This window comes from Aedes aegypti, chromosome 3 (assembly GCF_002204515.2).
Source record: "Aedes aegypti strain LVP_AGWG chromosome 3, AaegL5.0 Primary Assembly, whole genome shotgun sequence".
NCBI lineage: Eukaryota > Metazoa > Arthropoda > Insecta > Diptera > Culicidae > Aedes > Aedes aegypti.
In genome coordinates, this window is record NC_035109.1 from 154,924,449 (window position 1) to 154,946,426 (window position 21,978).

Genomic DNA, 21,978 nt, shown 5'->3' on the forward strand with positions numbered 1-21,978 from the left:
AAATGCCTGAATATCTCGTTAGATGATTCCTGTAGGAAACAAGTTGGATGAACTTATGAAGGAATCTTCAAAACAGTTTGTAGAGGAATATCGGAATTATAGAAAACTAGATTTTTTTGAATCCTAGGTCAAACTTCATCAAGAATATCCTAAGAAAACTTCAACAAAACGTATTTTTGAAGGGATCTTTTAATTAAACAATATATAATATACTCTTTTATAAAGGTATTGTCACAATCTCAATAAAACTTTAAGAAGCAAATTTTGAAGGAACATTTCTAGACATACTGAAGAAAATACGAGAAATTAACAAGGAGTAAAATAAGATAATTATTGAAGTCATTCCTTGAAAAAATAAAATATTTCTATAGGAATTTTGGGTACTTTAATTTTGACGAAAAACCCCTTCAGTGTTCCCAGTATGTTTGTGGAACAATCTATGAAATTATTTTTTGCACATTTAAAAAAAAAGATTCAGCAGGATTCTATAGATTTATTTTTGAAATAATATAAAGAGAAAATCTCGGAGAAATTCATGAATGAACCTTCACACCTAGTTTTTTTTGTCATGAGCTCTTCTGTGTGAATCTCGTTTTTTTACAATTTTAACACACAAATTGTCAGGTTGCTTAGTTATTTATTTTTAAGCCAAAAGGCTTTACATCAATTATCTTGATAAATCTCGCCAATTCACTCGGTTCATACTCGTCTGCGACCCACGCTCTCCAGGTCCTGGTGCACCTGGTCAATCCACCTAGCTCGCTGCGCCCCACGCCTTCTTGTTCCGAGCGGATTCGTGGCGAACACCATCTTTACTGGGTTGTTGTCCGGCATTCTTGCAACATGCCCTGTCCAGCGTATCCTTCCAGCTCTAGCTACCTTCACGATACTGGGTTCGTCGTAGAGTTGAGCGAGCTCGGTGTTCATCCTTCACCGCCACACACACACGCCTGCAAGTTGCCGAAGATCGTTTTTAGCACCCGGCGTTCGAAAACCCCTAGCGCTTACAAATTCTCCTCGAGCATAGCACACGGTTCATACCCCTAGAGACCATAGCAGACCCTACAGGTGTTTCCGTCACAAATTTCTCTGTGGATTTCGTCCAGAAAATTCTTTGGGGATTTTCTTCAGGAATTCGTCCAGAAAATACTCTCAGGACTTTGTTGAGAAATTCTACCGAGGATTTCCTCCGGAGATTTCATTAATTAATTTCTCCGAGGATTTATCCAGGAATTCCTCCGGGAATTACGTCCGAGAATTCTTCTGTGAGTTTCATCCAGACATTTTTCTAAGGATTCCCTCCATGAATTCATCCAAGAATTTCCTCAAGGAATTCCTCCGGGAATTCCAAGGATTCCTCCGGGGATATCCCCCAAGAACTACTCCGGGGATTTTGTCCAGGAATTCTTCCTACGATTTTTTCCAGGAATTCCTCCTGGTATTTTGTCAGAATTTTTTTCGGGTTTTTTTTTTCTAGAGAATTTATCTGAAGATTTCTTCCATGAATTTGTCTAAGGATTAGCACCATGAATTTCTCCGGGGTTTTTTTTCAGGAATTTCTCAGGCAATTTCATTTCCGGAGATATCCCCCAAAACTTCTCTGGAGATTTTCTCCAGAAATTCCTCTGGGGATTTTGTCCAGAAATTATTCCGAGGTTTTCCTCCAAAAACTTGGGAATTTTGCCCAACCAGGGATTTCCTCCAGGAGTTTTCTGGGGGATTTCCAAAAAAAATTCCTGCGGGGATTTCGTTCAGGAGTTCTTCGCAGATTTTTTCATAAAATTCTTCCGGAGATTTCCTCCAATGGTTTCTCTCGGAAATTGAACTGGGATTTCTCCAGAGATTTCCTCTAAGAATTTTTCCGGGCATTCCTTTCAGGAATTTTTCTGAAAACTTTAAAAATTCCTCCGAGATATCCCCTAAGGGCTCTTGCGGGGATTTTCTTAAGAAATTCCTCTCGTGATCTCGTCCAGAAGTTATTCCAGGGCTTTCTTCTAGACATTGAACCGGAAATTTCCTCCAGAAACACTTCCTCCAGGAATTTCCCTGGAGATTTCCACCAAGAATTTCTCCAGTAATGCCTCCAGAGATTATTCCCAATAATGCTTCCGAAAATTTCCCCTGAGAGCTCCTCCGGGGATTTTTTCAAGGAATTTCTCAAAAGATTTTCCAATCCCCGCAGGTATTATTTTCTGTCCAGAAATTCATCCGGAGATCCTTTAGCAATTTCTCCGGGTGTTTTGTCTAGGAATTCATCATTCCAAGGATTTCCTCCAAGGGGATTTTCTCCAGAAGAAGAACAAAATAATGAAGATTTCATCCAGGAATTTCTCTGAAGATTTCCTCCAGGAATTCCTCCGGGAATATCCTCCAAGGACTCCTCCCGAAATTCTCTTCAGGAATTCCTTAGATGATTGTCAATGCCAATTTCTTCGGGGATGTAGTGCAGGAATTCAACCGAGGATTTTCTCTAGAAGTTCTTCTGGGGATTTTCTCCAAAAACTCCTCCGGGGTTTCTTTTTTCCAGAAATTCTTACGGGGATTTATTTAAAGGATTCTCCGGCATTTCGTTCAGGAATTCCTCCGAGAATTTTCTCCAGAAACTCTTTTGGCGATTTGTTCCAGAAATCCCTCCAGGGATTTCTCCCGAAAACTCCTCATAAGGTTTTCACAAGGATTTCCTCCAGAAGATTTTCATCGGCAATTCCTCTCCAGTACTTCCTCCGAATTTCCACTGGAAATATTTCCAGAAATTTCTCAGGAGCTCTTTCAGCGATTCTTTCGGATATCCTCCAAAGTTTCTTCAGGAATATCTCTGGAGTTCTATAAGCAATAATCCCGGAGTTCCTCCAGAAAGTCCTCTGAAGTTCCTCCAGAAACGCATTCGTAGTATCTTCAGGTAAGCATCCGAAGTTCCTCTAGGAACGCATCCAGAGTTCCTCCAGGAACTCCTTTGGAGTTTCTCTAGTTCTTCTTGGAATTCCTCCAGAAATTCCTTCAGAGTCCTACAACGATGATTGCTCCTGAGTTCAGCTAGAAATTCCTCCGGAGTTCTTTTAGTAATTCCTCTGGTTTTTATTTGGACTTTGCTCCGGAGTTCCTACAGAACTCCACGGGTAATTATTTTTTTTTCCATAATTCTTTCAGGAATTCCTCCAGAGTAGAGTGTCCATTTCCCGGCCATTTTGCTCATCCCGGGATTCGGGAAAAAAATCTAATCTTTTCCCGGGAAATCCCGGGATCCCGGGATTTATCAAATTTTCAATAAAACAAGTATTTTGGTTGACATTGCTAAATGAATATACAAATTCAACAATACAATGTTTCTTCAATGAAAGAAAAAGATAATGTAACCGCAGACAGACGTTTAAGCAGGAACAAATTTATTCAAAATTCCTGTGTAAATTCTACCGTGGTGTCACCTAGGGAGCAAATTGCTGCAGTACAGTGACAGTTTGTAAAAGCACGTGGCTTTATCTTCTCGCTTACCACCCAGTCCACCACCCACTGAACAAAACTATCAAAACAATCACTTCAAAAATGATTCACACAATTGTGATACTTTCACGCCAATTTATTTTACATGAGTAACGATCATTCAAGGGTGTTATACTAGCATGAATCTGTGAGTAAATTGAATGCCAACTTGTGGTAAAAATTACAATGGATTTTATTGATTTTTACATGAGAAATTGGATCCAAAAGGGAACATCACCCACCCAGCCCAAAACAAAGGTACATAGTTTTTAGCGTTGAGCACGCCGGCTGTGGGAGCGGTTGTGTGTCGTGCTGTCAACGAAATGTGATCGGGGTGGTGGCGGGACGCACACGCCACTAACGCCATCTGTTAGCTGATTGCCACTTGGCGATTTGTGGCGGCCATGTTTTTACACAAGTGGCTGAGTCTAACTTGAACGTCTGTCTGCGATGTAACTTTCTAAGAAAACATGTTAATTATAACAAATCACATTTCATGTACCGTTTTGATTCATATTACGGACAGCTTCAAATTCCGGTCACTCTACTTTGTACGGCAAACATTTCACACGATATGTTTCAAATTTCGCCGTCCAAAAGTTCTCTCTTTCGAGGCTCGTTTTAATGGGCATTTTCCATTAATACCTATGAAAATTTGTATCGCCCAACTACATTAGATATCTCTTAAGAAGTTTGACGATTTCAATTGATGATTTAACTTTTTTATTTATGATTTTCTTGAGCTGTCCGGAATATGAGGCAAAAGTAAGGAAGTGTCCGGAATTAGAATCATGAAAAGTCCACATATTTATATTTATTTTAAATTCTTAATGTTGTAGAATTAAAATCTTCACTCACCATTCAAAAATTATGTGTGTTGAAGGTTCGTCAACGCAAAGAAATCGTACAGAATAATTTGTTTATATGCTTTTCATTGAGTTATACTTCACTGAGGCCTTAATTGTCCGTAATATGAATCAAAACGGTATGACCTCATTATTCTGATGAAGTAATTTAACAAAAATCTAAACTTGGCTTGACTAATTACGGGTTTGCTAGGGATTTTTCAAATTATCTATATCACTTATGAATGGATTTTTTTGTCCCCTTTGCGACGCCTAATCTTCTATAGACTCCCTTTACCATTGAGTCGCATGACCACTATAGCCATAACAAAATACCGTAATCCGGAGTAACATTGATCATTTTTTTGAATATTTCTTAAATATTTCGTTTGAAAATGCAAATGTTGCAAATTTTATATTTTTAAAACAAGTACTGCCAGCCATAGCTCGTGACTACATACTGCATTTTGTTTTTTGAAAGCTTTAAGCATGTTTAAAAAAATGTTTTAAGTGATTTTTTGATTTAGTCGATATGGGATAGCTCGTGACTACATACTGCATTTTGTTTTTTGAAAGCTTTAAGCATGTTTAAAAAAATGTTTTAAGTGATTTTTTGATTTAGTCGATATGATCACCTATGTTAACTATATTCGGTAATATTGAAAATGTCGTTCCTTACTAAAATCAAGGCTCCTAAAGCCGAATATGAAGGTCAAACTTTTTGAGTTATTTTAAAAATAAAAACACCCCGACCTAAGGAAAACGCCTGAAAGTAGGTAATTTCCTAAGGGAATTCTATATATTTTACAGTAATTCGTTAATGTTGCCTAATTGAGCATACTTATGATAGTTTTGACAACGGAATCGTTTTCGGCGATGCCATTTTTAGTAAGAACCGCATTTTCCTTGCTCATATCGTTTGCAGAACTTATGTGAGACATGAATCTTCGGTAGTGTCATCCTTACCCATTGAAATCATTGTTTCGAAAAGTTGACAAATTTACGCATAAGGTAAACGCAATTTCCGCAAAAATCTTCACTTTCATTAGCTCATGAATACAAGAAAGAGAAGCACTATTCATGATTTGGAAATGTTCCATCAATAAAAGATGATACGAACGTTTTAAGAGATGCGTCATTCCGATCAATGTTACCCTGCTGATCAATGATACCCCGGATTACGGTAATATAAAACAATCACGGTCGATACCTTCTCTCACTTATGAATAGAAGTGTGGTAAAATATTAAGTCATAATATTAAAGCAATTTGCTTCAAACATTTGAAAAGTCATTAAAACTGTTCTGAAGAAACGATTAAAGATCATTGAAGGTATTGTAGAAGATCATGTTAATTAACTAAGATTATTGACTGAAGTTTAGGTGTACTTTCAAATTTGCTTTCTTAGCCGAGGATTATGAAACCGGCTAATTTTGAAGAGAAAAGCATTGAAATTTTGCAACTAGACAAATAAAAATATGTGTTTCTTACTAGGTAAATTGATCGTATCATGAAAAAAATTACTCGTTTTTTCTCTTTTTCATGAAGCTTTTCTATTTTATCAAATAAGGCTTGATAGTGCGGAAAAATGTAATTGTTTTTCATTGAAATTTAGTGGATTTCATCAAATTCTACGTACATTTCGGGAATCCCGGGATTCCCGGGATGTCAGAACTAAAATCCCGGGAAACGGGAAATCCCGAAATTTGTCAAATCCCGGGATTTTTTGTCCCGGGATGTCCCGGGATGGACACTCTACTCCAGAGTTCCACCATGATTTTTTGTTTTGGATTTCCCCATAAATTCCAGCGATTTGTACAGATTTCCTCCAGGAATTCTTTCTGAGTTTCTCCCGGAATCCCTTATGAGTTCCTCCGGGAGGTGCTTTGGAGCTCATCCTTCAGATAATTCCTTCTGGTTTTCTTCAGGGCTCTAAGCCCTTTTAGAAATTATCTAAAATTTTGAAAAAAAAAACTCAGAAGTCAATACCAGCATTGAAAGAAGAAAACAAATTATCACTAACTAATTGCGAAAAAGCTCTAAAACTTGCTATGCAGTTTGAAAGCGCGCACAAAATTTAATTTAGGACTTACTAGTCCAATAGAAAATCATATTACTTCGAAAATATTCTTAATCAAGAGAACGTTTCAGAAAATTCCTGGAAGACTGATTTGGAAGAAGTGAGAATTATAACGTAAAAATTAAAAAATGTGAAAGCCCATGGCGATGATGGAATTTTTTACATCCTCATCAGGAAACTTCCAGAAAGTAGCTTATCATTCTTAGTATTGACAAATGTTTCCAATTGGCATATTTTCCTGATATATGGAATAATGCTAAGATTGTACCAATTTTAAATTTTTGGATTTTTGTCTTGAAAATCCTGCAGAAGCTTCAAGCTATCGTCCAATCAGTTTGCTTTCCTCCATCAGTAAACTTTTTGAAAACGTCATTTTGAACAAAATTATGGTCCACATCAATGACAACTATTTTTTTTGGCAATGAACAGTTCGGATTCCGCCATGGGCATTCGACCACTCATCAACTTTTACGTGTAACAAATTTGATCCGTTCCAACAAATCTGAAGGCTATTCTACTGGTCTTGGTTTTTTAGACATAGAAAAAGCATTCGATAGTGTTTGGCATGAAGGTTTGATTGTAAATTTAAAAAATAACTTTAATTTTCCAACATACATTGTTAGAATAATTAAAAATTATATGTCAAATCGTCCACTTCAGGTTAATTAACAGAACTCCAGATCTGAAAGACTTCCTGTAGAGCTGGTGTTCCCCAAGGCAGCATTTTGGGACCAATATTATAAAATATTTTCACATCTGACTTACCTGAGTTACCTCAGCGATGTCAAAGATCTTTGTTTGCGGATGACACAGGCCTTTCCGCCAAAGGACGAAGCCTGCGTGTCATCTGTAGTCGATTGCAAAAAAGTTTGGATATTTTTTTTTCATACTCGCAAAAATGGAAGATTTCTTCTAATTGGAAGCAACTAATAATAATATGGAAGCAAATTCAACTAATAATATTCCCACATTAACCAAAAGCTCTTTATTTGAAACCTTCAAGTAGATGAGTTGTTACGATGAGAGGGGTTTCAATAAATTGGTCAGATGAAGTTAAGTAGCTTGGACTCATGTTAGACATAAATTTAACTTTCAAAAATCATATTGAGAGCATTCAAGCCAAATGTAACAAATATGTAAAATGTCTCTATCCACTTATTAACAAAAAATCAAAACTTTGTCTTAAGAACAAGCTTTTGATCTTCAAACAACTTTTCAGGCCAGCCATGTTGTATGCTGTACCAATATGGACAAGCTGTTGTAATACCAGGAAGAAAGCTCTGCAGAGAATTCAAAATAAAATTTTGAAAAAGATTCTGAAGCTTCCTCCCTGGTATAGTACTTATGAGCTACATAGAATATCCAATGTTGAAACATTGGAACAAATGTCAAATAGAGAAACTTAAAAGTAGATGGAGTACGGTGTACCTTTTAATTCCGCTCCTAAATGCTTATATTTGACAGATACGCGTATTTCGACTGCCACTTGCTGTCTTCTTCAGTGTCAGTAACTCGTATCCACTGAATAAATCGTCGCATCGTCGGTACTCCATCTACTTTTAAGTTTCTCTATTGAGATTCTTCTCAGAGAATTCGAACATTAATAAGAGTTGCTAATGTCAAATATAATAATTAATAATTTTAGACGAAAATCGTTGAAATCCTCTATTGCCGCGCTTTATGCGTTATAGGTACACTCCCGTGCATAAGTTTGGGTTCAGTCCCTAAAAAACATGCATATATGGACAGAACACTTTTGTATGTTTTTGAGGGGGTGAACATAAACTTTTGCACGGGAGTGTTAAGGCTAATTAAATTGAAAGCGTTTTTTTTATCTTATAAGCAGGTGAAATCGACTCACCTGTTAAAAATCTGAACTGCTACAGCAAATGAAATGTAATATATTGTTAACGAAATTTTAATAAAAGCTTAGATCTGTTATACCAAATAAGGAAAATAGTGTTGTCTAACACAGAACACCTAGATATAAGAAATGAATGTAATGTTTGGAATGATACTTATAATAAATTCTTATGGTTCACATTTTTATGTTTTATATTTTAATATCGCAAAACGCTTTAATCAACCACCATCCCGGAAATGCACACGCCCCTGGTCACCGGGAGACACCGTTCGCCGGTGTGCATTTTCACCATCGCATCCGTTTTCATTTTTGGGCCCATCCATCCCCGCTCGGAACGACGGTCCCTGTCCAAATTTATAACTGTCTTTCCGGTTTACTCTCTCCACTCGTTACAGGCCCAGGAGACGGCAGCGAACGACACCGGTCCCTACGAGGAGTACGAACTGTTCTACCGGCACTCGTCCACCATGACGGCAGTGTACTGTGTGGCCTATTTTGTGGTGTTTATCGTGGGTTTGATTGGGAACAGTTTCGTCATCGCGGTGGTGTTCCGTGCCCCCCGGATGCGAACCGTGACCAACTTCTTCATCGTGAACCTGGCCCTGGCGGACGTGCTGGTCATAGTGTTCTGCCTGCCGGCGACCCTCATGAGCAACATCTTCGTGCGTAAGTACCTAAATATACCCCTTGAAACCACTAACGTACTGTGCAAACTTCATCATGTTATTATCTATGTACACCTACATACATTATGTCGAACAGCCCGAATCATCCCGATATTTGACAAGACGGTGAACCTGCATTGTGCTTTTTGATTATGTGATGATTCTGGCTGATGAGAACTGACGAATCATTTCTTCCTATCTCCGTCAGATTCCATGGAATAGAATAGAGTGTACTCAAACAGGAATCCACCTACCCGATCAGAAAATAATATCAAATTTATAACAATCAAATATATTGTTAAGATTTAAGGATATAGTTTTTGCCAAAACAAAACAAAATAAGACAGTAAGTTATATTTATGTCTTATTTGGTTTTAGTGTGTGACAAAGTAAAGGTAAAATTTTGGTTTGAATTTATTTATCGTTTACTTCTCATAATTTCAATTACATTTGAGATAATTTTGGTATATATTAAAACTTTTAGTTACGTAGATTCTATTAACGTAATCTAAGCTTCACCGTCCTTGTGCATTAGGGTCATTTTTGATCCAATAGGCACCGTAAAGAAGCTGTAACTTTGTAGAGAAAAATAGATAGAAATCTATTCTGACTTTTCCTAGCTTTTGAAAACGAATAATTTCGTGCGAAAATAAACTTTTTGCAATTCCGTTGCGAATCAATCTAATTTTCATTGAAAAGTTGATACGTGATTGAAAATACTGAATTGATACTACGCATAGAGGGTTCTCTTTGCTTTTAGAGTTTATCCAGTTAAAATGGTATTTTTTGAAATAGCAAAACCAGGTCCGTCCTACTCGAGCTCAGATTGGGTACCACTTCTAGTACTGCATTTGGTCCCCCGGTAGTGCAAAAGGTACCCAAGACAAATTGCAGTACACTTTTCACGGCATTCTAGATTACCTTATGAGCCATAAAATTTTGGGCAACTGCTAGGGACATGGAGGTCTTTAATTTGTCTTTGGCAAAACTCCATTCATTCAGCACTCGTTGTGTTTCGTTCGTTCATATTCAGAAGTTCATTTGCATGTTAGTACGACGCACAGTGACTGCATGTTGACCAACAGCAAAATATAAGTTTGAAAATTCCTTCTTGGATATTTTTTCTTGATTACTTTAATATTGAATAACAGTTCCTCAAAGTTTCAGATCGTTCGTTGCATGATTTGATTTTGACATCATGTGACCTGTAGAGATGTTAGCTGAAATTGACCCTATTTGGATTTTTCAAAATTCGTGAACGTTGTTCTATGGCAATTACAGTTTCTGTACTAAATCATTACCAAATCTTTCTCAAAAGGTCTCATTCGAAAAAAATATACCTCATGTTTTGTTTTGAAGATGTTTTAAATCGTATTTGACATGTTTACCATTTGAGTTTGCCAGGGAGTGCAAAGCTCTTTAAAAAAAGACAAATGTAGTGCAAGATATCTAGAAAACGCTCTAAAATGATCATGTATCCTTTAAAGTGTGGCAAATATTCCACAGTATTCGATATAAATACTATGGTTTCACTTGCCCTTTTTGTGCCAAGATAATTAAATTTGTGTTTTGCTTACAATGCTAATCAGACCATTAGATCATCATAATTGTTATAAATATCGCCTTTTTTTAAGCCATCATCCACTCCCGATTAGATTCAAAAACCACCAAAACTTTGCCAACGATATTCAATTCCAAATTCGCTGCAAATAATTTAAATTTAAAAAATATGCTATTTTGAAACAATTCTGTGAAAGGTACCAAAAGTGTCGATTTTTTGTTTCAGCGGGACCACTTCAAATAGGACTCCAGTAAATTCTCCAAGAAAACCTCCAGATATTCCTTCAAGAATTTCTTTCGAAAAATCTTCAGAAACTCTTCCAGAGATTTCTCTAGGGATTTTACCAGTCATTCCTGGAAGATAATCTCTACCGTAACTGCTGCAGCGATTTCTCTAGGGATTCCCCTAGCGGTTTTGTCAGAGATTCCGCTATCAGATGTTTTTGACCTGTGCTGATAGGGCGCCAGAGATACCTTCAGCAATTCGTTCAGGAATTTTGCCAGGCGTTCCTCTAGGAATTCCTCCAAGGATTATTCCAGGATTTTTTCAGGGATAAGGAGTGTATCGAAAAGTAGTCGCAAACATTCAAAACAGTCTGAAGAAGTTTTTTAGGTAATCCCTAAAGGGCGAATACGAAATTATTGCGACACCGAAAATGCCATGCCAATTTTCTTTTAATGTTTAGAAGCAAACCAAAATTTTAGGATGTAAATATATACATACATTTACTTCAAAAATCAAAAGAAAAGTTAATCGATGGAGCCTTGAGTGTAAAATTGAAGGCATTTTCACTTGATGCCTTCCATCAAAGTCTTTACAGTGTCATCCGGTACCAGTTTCTCAGTTTTTTATTTCCAGTTTCTTAACATGTCCTTCTCGTATTTGACTGTCTACTTGCTCTTCCGAAGTTCCCGCTTCATTATTGCCCAGTACTGCTCCACCGGGTGCAGCTCCAGACAGTTTGGTGGATTCATGTTTTAAGTTTTTGGAGGGATTCCTGAAGCAATCCTTGGAGGAACGTCGAAACAGAAATCTAGAGAAATACCTAGAGGAATGCCCAGTAAAAATGTAAAAATTCCTGGATAAGTCTTGTAGAAGCCCATGGTGGGATTCCCAAGGAAATCTCTGGATGAATTCCTGAAGAAATCCTTGGAACATCGAATAAGCTTATCGGCTTCATTTAATTCATTTAATTACACATTCGATTCTCTACCAGAATTTCTATAGAAAACCAGATTTTTCTTGAGCAATCCTTAGAGAAACTCCTGCAGAAAAAAGTGGAATCTTTTCAGGAATCTCTGTAGGGATTTTCCTAGAGAAATCCCTGGAGAAGTCTCTGGAAAAAATCCTGTAGGAATTTCTGAAGGATTATCTAAGTTAATTACTGAAGGACACCTGTAGCCATCTGGAGGAATCCCTGGAGAACCCTTGGTGGTATCGGAGGAAGAATCACTGTAGAGCCAAATGTGGAATTACTAGAGAAATCCTTGGAGGAATCCATGGAGAAATATCTGGTGGAACCACAGAAGAGATTTTTCAAAAGTAATTCATGTAGAAATTTTTCTGGATGAATTTTCGTATAGCTTTTCCTGGAGAAATTCTAAGGATTAGGTCTCATAAAATTGATGCGAGAACCTCTGAAGGCATTACAAAAGGAACTTTTGGAGAAATTTCAAGAGGAGCTCTTGGAAGAATCCTTGGAGGATTGTTTTGGAGGCTCGAAACGAACTCCTGGAGAAATTCATGAGGAATCTGGAGTTATTCTTGGAGAAAGTCATGTAGCGATTTTTCTGGGGGTAGCTCCTGGAGAATTCCTGGAGGAAATTCTTTAGATGTAGAACACCTGAAGGAATTCCTGATATACTGGTTAGAGCAATCCATAGAGGAATCCCGGAAGAAATCTCCGAAATAATTCCTGGACGAATATCGATACATCTTTGTGTGCAACCATGGAGGAATCCCCCCAGGATATTCTGTAGAAATCACTATAGAAATATTGTGAGATGTCCTTGAAGAGATTGACATAGTGGAATTCCTTGAGAAAGCCTTGAAGATATCTCTGCAAAAATCCTTGTAAAGATTCGCCTGGGAGAATCCTTGGAAAAGTCTCTGGAAGATTTTCTAGAGGAAACTCTGAAGGAATACCAGAAGATATCTCGACGTAGTTTTTGATCCTTTTTCTTACTAACACTTTCGGAATCTTGTCAGAAATGACATTAGCCACGTGCATCGTGCACTGAGAACAGGGTTCCGGTTGAAAATACTATATCAGAGGGTTAAATGGAATACACAACGCCACTTGATCGGTGCAGACTAAATGCGCATTTATTTCAAATATTATGTGTACTCAATTTTACCATGGCACCATTATGACAGTAAAAATTAATATATCATGGTGAAAAACTTGCAGCAAACCAGAATCGAACCGAGGATCTGGCGATTTTCAAGTGCGAACGCTTACCGCACGGCTATCAATAAGGTTCGATGGAGAGGGAACAAAACGCAAATAAAAAGCTTTCATGATATCTCAATCGTGATTGATATTTGAAATCTTGTTCATGGTTCTCATTACTTCAATGCTTGTTTCAGTGTAAGAAGGTCATCTTCCATGAAAACAATGCACTCACACAACCAATCAATGGTAAATTTTAAGCATGTCAAGAGAATATCTACCATCAATGTGACTGCCATCATTTTGTTATCTTTCGATTAAAGTCATGCTCACAAATTTACCTACTTCTAACTTGTGAGAAGTGGGTGATAGGATGATCGAGTCACACGCTAAAGACTACGTATCCAATCGAAGTTTGTCGACACGCACTTCGTTATGATTCTTGCAATTATCTTTTGGGTGAATAAAGCAGCAATCAACCTTCTCCGATATGTCGATAAAGCAGAAAAAAAAACATTTTGTAAACATGGCAAAATATTCTCTCGTAACTTTTCAAAATGACCTATCTAACATTGGGAGACTCTCTTTGTTTATTTTTGTTTTAATCAAAAACTGCGCCACATTATCCTTTCCGTTTGCGTTTTTTTGTATTACACGCCAACTTCCCAAGAGCTTTAGCACTGTTATGATCGAAAAAGAAGAAGTGAGGAGAGAATGTCCCATTGTTACATAGTTTTTTTTTTATAAAGTTCAGCGAGTATTCTCAATAAGTACATTTTTAAGTCAACTATAACATAGTTTGTGTTTGTGAATTCAATCTTAAATGTAGTTGTCAACAACTATTCGGTTTAGTTATATTTAAGTATGTATAGCCGAATAAATTATATTTATAGTTATCTCCAAAACAACCTTTAAATATTATTGATTCGACCGGAAAAAAATACACATGACGTATTTTGTTCTCCGAACTGCATTGCATAGATGGGGCAGATGGGACTTCAGATCAACAAACGTTATTAGCAAGCTCTTGATGATAAATCAACAAGGTTTACACTCACGTTGGCTCATGAAAACATGTCCAACCTTCTCATACGCTCCTAAGTTATTCATGAGCTTTATTGAAAATTAACCTTTTGAAAGAAGAGCGTACTCAATGATTTCTCAAATTTGAACTTGGTGGAATACATTCCTACCAAACTCCCTGAAAATTAACTTTATGCTCAAATCTTGGAGAGCTAACTGATGTAGCTGTAGCCTTGAAAGACTATCCATATCGTCCATAGTTCTAAGATAACCTTCAATAGTTTTTGGACTTGTCAGAACATTACTAAATGAGCCAGTATGTGTTGTTTTCTGGTTCGCAGAGTTCTGAAAGGTCGCTCGTTACGCATGTAGATTTGCTAACGTGCACTCCAAGTAGTTCTAGTATAACCGAAAATCTTGGTAGAGTAAAAACAAATACGTCCGTATGAGTATCAAACTTGTTCATAATTCATCATTCCAACAGATCAATGGTTACGCTTGAAGATGTGAAAACAAGTACTCAAAGAGATTTTGGGTAATCTTTAATATTGTTTGATCGTTGAACTTGATAGAACTTATTTCTATGAGCCTGTATGAGTTTTATTCAAGTTCAAAGGGCTCTGAAAGGTCACTCGTTACTTTTAAAGTTCTGAAGATCTGTGCTACAAGTAGTTCTTAGTTCTTACACAGTCGTTGTAAAACATCCAAACATAACAAGCGTTGATATACATTACAATTATTGAGTTCTGCATTTCTGATCGGGTACCTCCTCGTATGTTGAGCAGTTGAATGGCAGCGCATTTGAAAACCTTCTTGCATCCAGTAATGCAATGTTCGTTTCCGCTCTTTTCGGATTTGCTGCGAACTTTTGAGTGCAGTTTCGGGGATGGCAACGGATCCTCCTTCCCTCCGCTATAGGTACATATCAGCAATTGTGTGTACTTTGATGGGAGGATATTCAATGGTAACCAATATCTTTTTCGCTCTATTGTTACATATATCACATGCGATGCGGTGCGTACACTTATCAGTGAGGGAGATGACAACTTTCGGGATGAGGATGCAGATTATTTGAAATTGAAATCTTGCTCGTGTGTTCGAGTTGATTGAAGAGACGGCGGTGGAGAAGCTTGGTGGATTATTTTCGATGTTATATTATCCGAAAATGGAAGGAAGCGTTCGTACATTGGTATTAAATTTTGAAATGATTAAGGAGTGATATTCTAGGCGAACCACACAACGTACGGCTGCTAGTATCATCCCTACCAACAGTTACATCAGATGTTCTTAACATTTTCAGAGTTGAATTTTCATAAAAGTTTTGCATTGCCTCGAAAAATTTATCCTCAGTAAATATTAAGTAACATCATAATAAACAATGTATTTTTTCGGCTTTCGAGTTTTGCAGTGCTGGTGACGAAATAAATAGTGATGGGCAACTGCTCTATCAACGATGGATTACCAATTGGTGAGCTCGTTTAATGCTTCTATTTCAAATGAGTTAAATTTGTAAACACAGATATTTTTGTGACAACGGTTTTAATGTTACGTTTATACATTCATTAAAAAAAACATTGATTAGTTTGTTACTATAAGGATCGACAAATTCTCATTCAAGTTTTTAATAACAAATTGAAACAAACATATCTATTCTTTTGTTTTTATAATTATAAAAAAAGTGTGTCAATGTTCTCTATGGATACTGCTATAGGGCAATCTATTAAAACTATATGATGTAACTTGTAAATTCTCCCTACTTAAATAAGCTTCTTTTGGTGATAATTATGGAGTACAGATATAAATTTGGTCTCTAATAATAATGGATATCAAAAACATTTCCTTCTTTACCTAACAACCGTAACATGTAAATTCCTGTCTGTTTTTCTATTTAAAAATTTGTTGTGGCGTCAAAACATTTTATATTTAAACTTCATCTATGTTAATAGATGACTTTTTCAATTGAAGGTACATGAAGATTTTGTAGCTTCTGAATTCTTTACACTATAGTCCAAACTCATTCCCGTGACAACCATGCATATGCAGAGGTACAGTAACAATCGATGTCATACTAACATTCCTTCCTTGAAGCAATTACGAATTGTACGATAATCTATCTCATGCTCAATAACATAAAACAAATCCAATCAGGAGTACTTCTAAAGGTTCTATCATGAATTCCACGAAGGATGCCATCAGCAGTTCCTTCAGGGTTTTTATAACGATTTCCTCTAGGGATTCCGTCGGATTCCGTCCCTGAAGGAACAGGGATTCCATCTGGAACTCTTCTGCATCAGCATTTCATTCAGGGAGTTTCTCTAGAGATGACACCAGAAGTTCCTCCAGGGATTCTATCAGGAGTTTCTTCAAAAATTTCACTAGGAGATCTTCTAGGGATTATATGAGGAGCTCCTCCAATGATTCCATTAGGAGTTCCTTCAAGAATATCTTTAGGCATTCCTCCAGAGATTACGTCAGCAGTTCACACATGTATTCCATCAGGAGCTCCTCCAATGATTCCGTTAGAAGTTCCTTCAAGGATTCCACCTAGAACTTCTCTAGGAATTCAATCAAGATTTCCTCTAGCAATTCCATCAGAAGTTTCTCCAGTAATTCCATCAAGGGATCCTTCAGGGATTACACCTGGAATTTCTTCAGAGATTATATCAAGAGTTCCTCAAGGAAATGCATAAGGATTGCATAAGGAGTTCCTCAAGAGATTCCATCAGAAATTAATTATAGAATTTTATCAGGAATTCATCCAGAAATTTCAATAGAAGTTCCTATAGGAATTTCATTTGGAGTTCCTCTAGAGATTACATAAGGAGTTCTTTCAGGCATTCAACCTGGAACTCCTCTAGGGATTCCATCATAGTATTTCTGGGGATTTCAGCAGGATTTCCTCCAGAGATTGAATCAAGTGTTCATTCGGAAATTCCACCCGGACAGGTGTTCCGCAGGAAATTCCATCAGGATATCTTCTGGGGAAATCATAAGGAATTCCGCTAGGAAATGTATCAGAAATTTTATTTGAAATTTCTCCAGGGATATTATCAAAAAAATCTCTAGAGATTTCATCAGGAGTTCCCCTATATCTTTCCACAAGAGTTCTATTAGAGATTTCACCAGGAGTTCCTCATGGGATTCCATCAGAAATTCCTATAGGAATTCAATTAGGAATTCCTTCTGTGATTCCATTATGAGTTCCTCCGTTCGGAAGTTCCTGCAGAGATTTCATTGCATGTTCCTCCAGGGATTACCATCAGAAGTTCTTCTAGGGAATACTTCAAGAGTTTCTTCAGAGACTCCACCTGGATTTCCTACAGAGGTTCTTTCAGAAGTTCCTCTATGGATTCCATTAGGATTTCTTCTAGGGCTAGAAATTCCATTCTTTCAGAGATTTTACCTGGAATTACTATAGGAATTCCACCAAGAGTTTCCGTAGGGATTCCATCCAAAATTCTTCCAAGAATTCCATTAGAAGTTTCTCTAGAAATTTCATCAGGAGCTCTTCAATGTATTTCATTAGGAGATTCTGCAGGAACCCCATTAGATGTTCTTGCATGGATTCCATTAGGAATACTGCTAAGATTTTATTTTGGAATCTTGCAGCGATTCCGTCATGAACACCATCTGGGATTCCATCAGAAGTTCTTCTAAAGGTTCCTTCAGGAATTCGTGTAGGGTTAATCTGATTTCTATCAGGCTATTTACTACGGATTACTCCCGGAATTTATTAAGGGATTCTACTAGAATTTTCTTCCATGGGTTTCCTAGGGAACACTTCAAGAGATTTCTCCAGAAATTCCTCAATGGAGTCCTCCTGGAATTCTTCAAGGGATTCCTTCCGGAGTTCCTCAAGGGATTTCTCTAGAAATTAATCAAGGGATGCCTTTCGAAATTCCTCAAGGAATGAATCTCGGAATTCCTTTAGGGATTCGTCTCGGAATTCCTCCCGGAATATCTCTAACGATTCTCGAGGGTTATCAGGAGTTCCTCCAGTGATTGTATCATTTCCTGAATTAACCCTGAATTCTGAGAAAGATTTTGTTAGAAATACTGGAAGGTATTGATGGATAAATTTCTATGAGAAACCTCGGAGAAGGATCTAGTAGACGCTTTAAATAATTCCTGAAAAAAAAATCCCAGAAAGAATGTCTCGTATGGTCCCTTCAGGGATACCAGGAAGAATCTTCGTAGGAAACACTGGAGGAATTTATGAAAGAATTTATTGAAGATTCTCTATGAGAATCCTCGGAGGATGATAACCCAGGGGAACATCTCAACAAACTACAAGTGGAATCTCTAATGAAACTCGTGGTAGAATCTCGTTGAGAAAGGTTTTGTAAATTATTTTCCAATATTTCTTGTAAAATCCCTGGATGAATTCCTTGATGAATCCTTAAAGAAATTCTGGGTAGAATCACTGTTTTAATTTCTGGAGTGAATCTCTGCATATATTTCTGTTGGAATTTTTGAAAGAATAGCTAGAAACAATTGTGTAGGAATCCGTGAAGCAACTCCTGGAATAATGTTTGGATCAATTTTTGGAGGAATCATGGAGGAGTTCTTGGTAGATTTGTTGATGGATTCCCTGTAGTAATTTCTTGAGAGGGATTCTTTGAAGAATTCATAGACTAATTACTGATGAAATCGCACAAAAAGAATCTGTTAATGAATTTCAGAAGTTTCGTTAAAGGAACTCTGAAAAAAAATTGGTGGATTTTTTTGGTGGAATTCTTGCAGATGCCCTGAAGAATTACTGAAGAAATTATTTGACGATTTTTTTGCATTGATCGTTGAAGGAATCATTGGAGAAAATCCTGAATAATATGTAAAACGTCATTGAAGGAATCTCTGAAGAAAGCCAGGATAAATTTCTGAAAGTATTCCTGAAGGATTTTCTTTGGAGGAATTTCTGGTTGAATTACTAATGGAATCCCTTGTATGACTCATTGATTCCTGGAAAACTCAAGAGCGGAAAAACTACAGAAAACCACTTGTTAGGCTACCGGGCCCTTATCAACATCGATTGGGGTTTTATTGGGGAGCACTGCTGGAGAAGGGGTCCTTTGGAGTTGTGAGAATCCATATAGGTATGTTTCCCTTATTCCATCCAAGAGAGGTGGGGGAGGGGGTATTGTCCAAGGCACGAAACTTTACATCGTCTTATTATGTCCAACATACGACACATTAAAAGCACATATATTTCCAAATTTAATTACACTTAAGTTCATATATTACACTGTTTACAGGTGACAATTACAAAATACAAACTTATCACATACAGTCGAGTTTCGTTTGTTGCACTATCTTTAAGTGGGCTACGTTTTAATTGGGTTCCCGTTAGTTGGGCTTTAGCCATAGAAATATAAGTAGGAGAACGCTGATGGCGCTGTTCTCACAAAACTGAATTAGTTTATTATCATCTTTAACTTTATCTTTTCATTGATTGTTCGATGCCATGTTGTAGTGGATGATTTTGAAATTTATTTGACACTTTGAGGACCGGCACACAAGCTGTCAGCGCGTGGCAAACTAGATGTTGGTAACAAGAACAGTAGCGACATTAGCATTCTTAGGTTAATGCTTCTACTGCTATAGCCCACCTAAAACAAAGGCAAACGTCATTTTCTGACATAAGTCGCATTTTATCAATGTTGGTAGCTCTGTTTTTCTTTTGTTCTATGTTATTTGACAGCTCGAAACACAGCCCGATTAGTGAAAGTCTTTCACTAATAGTGGTAAGTCACGAGGCACTTGTTCTTTTATCGGCAATGCAATTACTATTGTCGGCAATAAAAATGTTCACTTCGGCAATCCAAAACTGCGCAAAAACTAGTTTATGTATTGGTAACATTTCGTATTTGTTGACAAATCCTGAAATTAAACGTCACTCATTATGTTTTACTCGTTGAAAGAGCCAATGCAGAAAAATACAGACTACACGGATAGCAGAATTGCAGCTATAAATAGAGTAGCAGAGAGTCAAATTGTATACACAACGCCACTAATTTTATGCAGACTAAGGCGCCGTCCACAAATAACGTAACGCTCTAGAGGGAGAGGGAGTAGGCTCAAACGTTGCGGCTCAAACACAAAATTTATTTTTTTTTTCATGCAAAGACCGTTGCGGATTGGTCGAAAATTGTACATTTAACGTTATGTCATAAATGGAAGTTGTCTAATTTCGTTTTCATTTATTTTTCCAAATATTTTTTGTATTCAATCTCACTATGGCAGCATTTCGGTTGTAAAAATTGCCATGTCATGGTTATAAACTTGCTGCAAGTGCGAATCCAGCCTAGAAGTTGCAGCATGACGTCATGGTTAATTGATTCATTATATTGTGCTCTGCAAGAAAAATCCACGGAACACGATTATCGGATTATGCGGCTTATTTTCCAAAAGCTCTCAAAACCAAAATTTCTTGTACTCTTATGAATTCGAATCATATTAGAAGAGAAACCTCAAAGTTTGAGCCAAAAATATTAAGATTTAGAGGAGGCGCAAGCGTTTTGCAGGTAAATTTTCAAGTTGTAAAAAATGGCCTTCAGTGAAGTCACCATAACTTCGGTAATTTCTAACCAATTTTGAAACTTTCAGCACCATTACTTAAAAACTAGATTCATGAAAACTTTGTAGAATATCAAATTTCTGAAAAATCAAAACTAGTTTCAATAAAACTAGTTTACTCGAAATGTTTCCTCATTTTACTAAAACAATATCTTTGTTTGACCATAACTTCATGAATACTCAACCGATTCCAAATCTTTTTGCATGGTTTAGAAGCTTACTTAATTGTTTTCATACTTTTCATACGCAACACTTCACTAAAAAAATGATTTGATCAAGTTATTCAACAAAAACTGCACAAAACCATGATTTGTTTTTAATTTTTGTCAGTTAAACAATACTTTTAAAGCTGAAACTGGTTTTCCTTATTTGTTAAACCTTTGAAAAGGACTTGTCAACAATTTTTAAATAATTTTGAAACAATAATATTTATGCTCATGTTAAAAAATATGCACTATTCAACTCTTAATTAAAACAAAATGCTTCATAAACACAAGTTTTAAAGGAAATATGTAATTTTTGGCGAAAAAACTTAAATAATCCAAAGAAATTCGATTTTTTCTTTAAAAAATCATGTTTTTGGGTAGTTTTTGTTACAAAACTTAGCTAAAACCATTTTTGTTTTTAGAAAAATGTGTTGTATGAACAGTATGGAATCAACTTTTTTTGCTTCTAAAATATGTTCAGTCGAAGCTCGTTATAACGAGCACTCTTATAGCGACAAAAGCTCTCTATAGCGACATTTTTTCGGTCCCTTGAAAAAGATTTTAATGTTATCACTATTCTCTTTAACGACATTTCTCTATTACGACGGTCCCTTGCCATGTCGTTATAACAAGGTTCGACTGTACAAATGTTTGAAATAGGTTGAGTATTTATGAAGTTATGGTCAAACAAATATGAATTTTTCATTAAAATGAAGAACAATTTCGAGAAAACTACTATTAACAAAGACTTGTTTCGATTTAAGACAAATTTGATGCTCTACAAAGTTTTCATAAATTTAGTTTTGAAAATAATGATGCTAAAAGTTTCAAAATTAATTAGAAATAACCTAAGTTATGGTGACTTCACTGAAGGCCATTTTTATAACTGGAAATTCACCTTAAAGACGCTCACGCCACCCCTTAATCTTAATATTTTTGGCTCAAACTTAGAGGTTTCTCTTCTAATATGATTTGAATGATTCTACCCCATTACCCCGAATGCCATTACCCCGAATCCCATTAACCCGAATGCCATTACCCCGAAATCCAAAACCCCGAACGACCCATAACCCCGAATGACATTACCCCGAATTCCAATATCATTGAGAAATGTCATCAATGTCATCATGTCAACATACTTGTAAATTCGGGGAAATAGCATTCGGGGTGATGGAATTCGGGGTAATGGGGTAGAATCGATTTGAATTCATAAGAGCACACGAATTTTTGGTTTTGAGAACTTTTGGAAAATAAGCCGCATCCTAGTGTCTATGCGCAAAAAATCGATAAAAG

At 36.7% G+C, this 21,978-nt stretch overlaps 1 protein-coding gene across 1 annotated transcript in view; it reads left to right on the plus strand.

Annotated features, from left to right (window-relative positions):
• The first annotated feature begins 8,501 nt into the window (after positions 1 to 8,501).
• The window catches only part of LOC5567321 (neuropeptide SIFamide receptor), a 218,606-nt gene continuing 205,129 nt past the window's right edge, over positions 8,502 to 21,978 (plus strand). The window contains exon 1 of the mRNA XM_021850726.1: positions 8,502 to 8,931. Coding sequence (XP_021706418.1) covers positions 8,502 to 8,931 — 430 coding nt within the window. The remainder of the gene's footprint in view (positions 8,932 to 21,978) is intronic.